We start from the raw sequence: 4,575 nt of genomic DNA on the forward strand, positions 1-4,575 counted from the left end.
TACGAATTTCGAATGTAACACAGATATAGAGTGTGATCACGGCAAAAATTAATGAAAATATTTTGAGGTTTTTCTTTTACCAGAAAATTTTGAGTTTATCATATCTCGTGGTCGAACGAAAAATGAGCTGCACATACCTACAGTCCAATGGAGAAAAGGCAATAATCTGAGCGTGGACCTGCCGCGTGCAGTTTAGCTGAGTTGGGACAAGTGTGCGTGTGTGTGTGTGCGTGTGTGTGTAAGTGCAAGGCCGCCAATGTGGTGTGGCACTCCGGGCACACTGACAGCACGACTGTTGGCGCTTGTGGTGGTGGTGAGGTGGGGATCCCACCACCAGTTCATAGGCAAGATGCCACACGGAGAGGGGGTGGAGACACTGGCTCTGGAAGATACACATACGCGTGGAGCATTCATTTTATCGCCTGCTGGAGAGGCGGTCAGTGTCTGCGGTGCGATGTGGCCAGTTAGCACAGTCCACATGTGGTGCCACGTAGTGAGAGGTCACACTCGTGGTGTGAAACACACTACCGATAATCACAGTGTGAGGTGACCATAATTTCATCTCATGTTATCGCGCCTGCAGAAAGAGGCATTCAATGCGGTGTCCCGGAAAAATAACATTATGTGAGATTAGGGGAACGGTGTACGCATTTATCGAAGTGCACAGATTGTACAGTGTATAGATAGGGAACGAAGTGTGCAGATGGTTCATTATGTACATTAATCGTAGTGTACAGAAGATACATAATGTATATAGAACGTAGTGCATAGAAGGTAATGTTAAAACTATTCGTATTGTACAGTGCGACTGGAACAGCGTACATATGGTACACAGTGGACAGACAGAACGTAGTGTACATATTGCTGGTGCTGCGCCGAGATGAGAGTCATGTTTAGATAATACCCATGAGCTCCGTGTCGTGCAGCAATAAGGACGCCTCTTTATAACGAGAAATAATGCGCGTTCGTGATTTCGAGTGTTTGTCAAGACTCTGCAATGGTTCGTTGCACACGAGTGTTGGTGATGCAGACCACCTAGCACCTGGGTGCTCCACAATTTGTCGCTACCAGTGTGTAAAGTGCTCATTCTGGGGAAGAACATGATAATTGCCTACGCCTTATACACAGTTTCCTGAAATCATTTCTCTCTCTCTCTCATATATATATATATATATGTATATATATATATATATATATATATATATATATATATATATATATATATATATATATATATATATATATATATATATATATATATATAATCATATGCCGATTTTGGCTTAAATAGCAAGGATCTTCTTGCCGAATAATGCAAGCGAAAATTTGTGCATGCAATAATTTCGCAATGAAATCATTCTGAACCTAACGAAAAAATATATTTTGTTGTGTTTATTATTAAATTATTGTAAACTTATCAAAAGTATATTTAGCTGGATTAGGCTAAATTAAATTGCACTTGTTATAATAAGGTTAGGTAAATTTTCTAAGGTTCTTTTGGTACAAAATTATTAATTTTTACATTAACATAAATGAAAAAATTATATCTTTAAACGTATTAGAGAAAAGGACTTAACTTTTCATTGGTTCTTGCTAATTGACCAAACTTACCTATTCGGCACGACATATATATATATATATATATATATATATATATATATATATATATATATATATATATATATATATGTATATATATATGTATATATATATATATATATATATATATGTATATATATATATATGTATATATATATGTATATATATATATGTATATATATATATATTTATATATATATATCTATATATATATATATATATATGTATATGTATTCGTATGTATGTACATATATAATTTTTTAAGAAAAAAGGGACTTGAAAATAAATTATACTTACATACATATATGAATTTTTAAAAAAATGAGCTTCGAACAAAAAAAATATATATAATTCCCATTTAAATTTTGTTCTGACTTAGCGACTGTGTAGAGTTCATTCCTCCGTGGTGCAGGTGAATTATCACAGGAACCTGCCTGCCTTCCTGGACCTAAGTCAAGGAGCAATGACCTCGCCCAGGATAAGAGGGTAAGAAAGCGTTTAATTTGCCACCTCATGATGTGTGCGATCGTGTTTTAGCGGCAGGCGTAGCGTTCCGATAGCGGTTGTTGCGTTCTCGTAGCGGCAGGCTCAACTGCGGCAAATTTCTGGTAAAAGCTAACAAAAATTGTGTAATAGGGGTAACGATGATGCCTTTTATTTCCGTAATGTGACTATCATAGGTCAACAGCACACTGCAGGCATGTGTTTTAATTTTTATTAGAAAAAACTGGGGGTTATGGGAAGTGCTTACACATTGCATTTCCAGTATGTTATATGAAAATCTATTGCTATTGTGCGTGGTATTTTTTTTCGAAATCATGATTGTATCGGATGTCAGTAGATCTGAAAATACGAACTTTAAAGTGAAGAAAAGACAAACACTGCAAACAAGCTGTAATTGGGACAACGTTTCGGGCTTCGTAGAGCTTTTTATCAGGTCATCTACGCAGAACGAAACGTTGTCCCATTAAAAGGTTGTTGTGCAACGTGTCTTTGCTCTTACCAGCAGTGCGTCATTTAAATGGACGAAGCTTGATGTACTTACTGTAGCAGCAAGCTTGAGTTAGAGCAACGACCATGTAACGTCAGCCTCGACCGCTCAGACACGACGATGGTTACGACGAGTGTCTTCGTATCAGCGTATGCCTAGCCTTCCAGCCACGCCCACATTCTGCCTTTCATCATCCCTACGCCCACGCGCCTCTCTCCACGCCCGCGATGGTCCGTGTCCTGGTGGTGCTGAGAGGCGGCTACCCATGGGGCTTCCGTATGCAAGGAGGTGGGGACAAGCCCCTCATCGTAAGCAAGGTAAGGCACTTTTGAAGAATGTTACGCTTATGCAACATTTGGGAATCTTTATTGGGGAAATGTTTCGCCAGCCAGTGTTTTCTTCAGTCCATTATAGAGAAGAACGGTGGAAGTCGAAGAAAAGTTTGTGGTATTTAGTCCCTCAGCCTGGACTCAATGTGTTTAGTCCATCAATCTTGAGAAAAGTACAGCATATGCCCTCCTCCTCCTGCTTCTACTTAGGTGAGTAGAAGCAGGAGGCGGCGTCACCACTTGACAAATCCACTAGTGTAGGTCATGTTTGTAGGTTAGACAAACGTAGAAGATTTCCCAGTATCAAGATCCCAAAATGTTGCAGTGTGTACCATGATCAGCCCATCAGGGGAGATGCCTTGATGTTGATAAAAAGGCTGTTGATCTAAGGAATTGAAGGTATTTAATCTTTCTGGATCAAACCTGATTATCTCCCATTCATCAGACATTGAATGGTCCTTACTGATTTAGCTCTTAGGTATGAATATAATATATAGTTCAGTTTACAGGCTGAAGGATAAAATTTTAATCGTGCTTGTTATCAAAGCTCAGTTCTCTCTAAGATATAACGCCATCTCTTATGATGTTACCCACAGTCAACTATAACACCTAGGTGCCTAGTTACTCCTAGACGAACAGGGAGAGCAAGTGTAAGGAGACTTTACACATAGGTACCCATTTACTTCTAGATAAATGAAGCAGCAGCAGGTATATAGTGACTTCCTCTTACGTCTAGCCTTACATGTATAGCTCTTGGGTATCTTTATTGCCGAAACGTTTCGCCTGCACAACAGGCTTCTTCAGTCGAATAGAGGTGAATAAAAACTGGAGACAGAAATAGTAGTTTTCACGTGATCAGTGAGAGTACTCGTGTCTGGATTTGATGTTCTCTTTTGAGTTAGTTTACGCCACTGGCACGAGTCTTCCTATGGCCTTCCACCTGCTTCATAGTATTGCCACAGGAAATTAGTGCCTTAGTGTCCCGATTAGTAATCATGTGAAAGTGTTTCGTGCAATAGTTAGTAATAATACATTCCTTGAATGTGCGCAGTGTTCAGAAATTGCATACTTCCAGCAACTTTTTTATTAAAAATCGATGTCTCGTACGATGTGGATGTTTCAACCTCACACAAGAAGAGCAAATTAAAAAACGTATTTACTGTTTTTTCCAGCAATTTGTTCGGTGTATATTCTTCGTTTATGGCAGTTTTTTCTCCCCCTCCACCAGATAAATAGAAATTTGTTTATTCATCTTCTCTCATACAGCGCCTTTGTAATTTTTTGCCTTAAATATTAATGTTAATGTTTTTCTCTGTGTTATTATTTCCGTGATGGTTATTGTGGGGGGGATGTTTGTGGTGGTGATGATGATGTGGTGAAGGGGATGTTTGTAACAGTGACGGTTGTGGGAATGGGTATGTTTGTGGTGAAGAGAATACTTATAGCAGTGAAGGTTGTGGGGATGACAGTGTATTGATGATTGTGGTTGTGGTGAGGGTAATTTAGTAATGGTTGTGGTGAGGGTAATGTAGTAACGATTGTGGTGAGGGTAATGTAGTGATGGTTGTGGTGAGAGTAATGTAGTGATGGTTGTGGTAAGAGTAATGTAGTGATGGTTGTGGTAAGAGTAATGTAGTGATGGTTGTGGTAAGAGTA

General features: G+C 38.9%; 1 protein-coding gene across 8 annotated transcripts in view; it reads left to right on the top strand.

Annotated features, from left to right (window-relative positions):
- The first annotated feature begins 212 nt into the window (after positions 1-212).
- The window catches only part of LOC128689952 (uncharacterized), a 1,227,005-nt gene continuing 1,222,642 nt past the window's right edge, over positions 213-4,575 (top strand). For 4 of the 8 annotated variants that reach the window (XM_070088622.1, XM_070088630.1, XM_070088633.1 and 1 more), the window contains exons 1-2: positions 320-436; positions 2,606-2,907. In XM_070088622.1, coding sequence (XP_069944723.1) covers positions 2,818-2,907 — 90 coding nt within the window. In that variant the 5' untranslated portion in view covers positions 320-436; positions 2,606-2,817. Of the gene's footprint in view, positions 437-2,605; positions 2,908-4,575 lie in introns of all 8 variants that reach the window. The other 4 variants (XM_070088626.1, XM_070088623.1, XM_070088625.1 and 1 more) reach the window with 4 other exon arrangements.

The sequence above is a fragment of the Cherax quadricarinatus genome, chromosome 25 (genome assembly GCF_038502225.1).
Source record: "Cherax quadricarinatus isolate ZL_2023a chromosome 25, ASM3850222v1, whole genome shotgun sequence".
Classification (NCBI taxonomy): Eukaryota; Metazoa; Arthropoda; class Malacostraca; order Decapoda; family Parastacidae; genus Cherax; species Cherax quadricarinatus.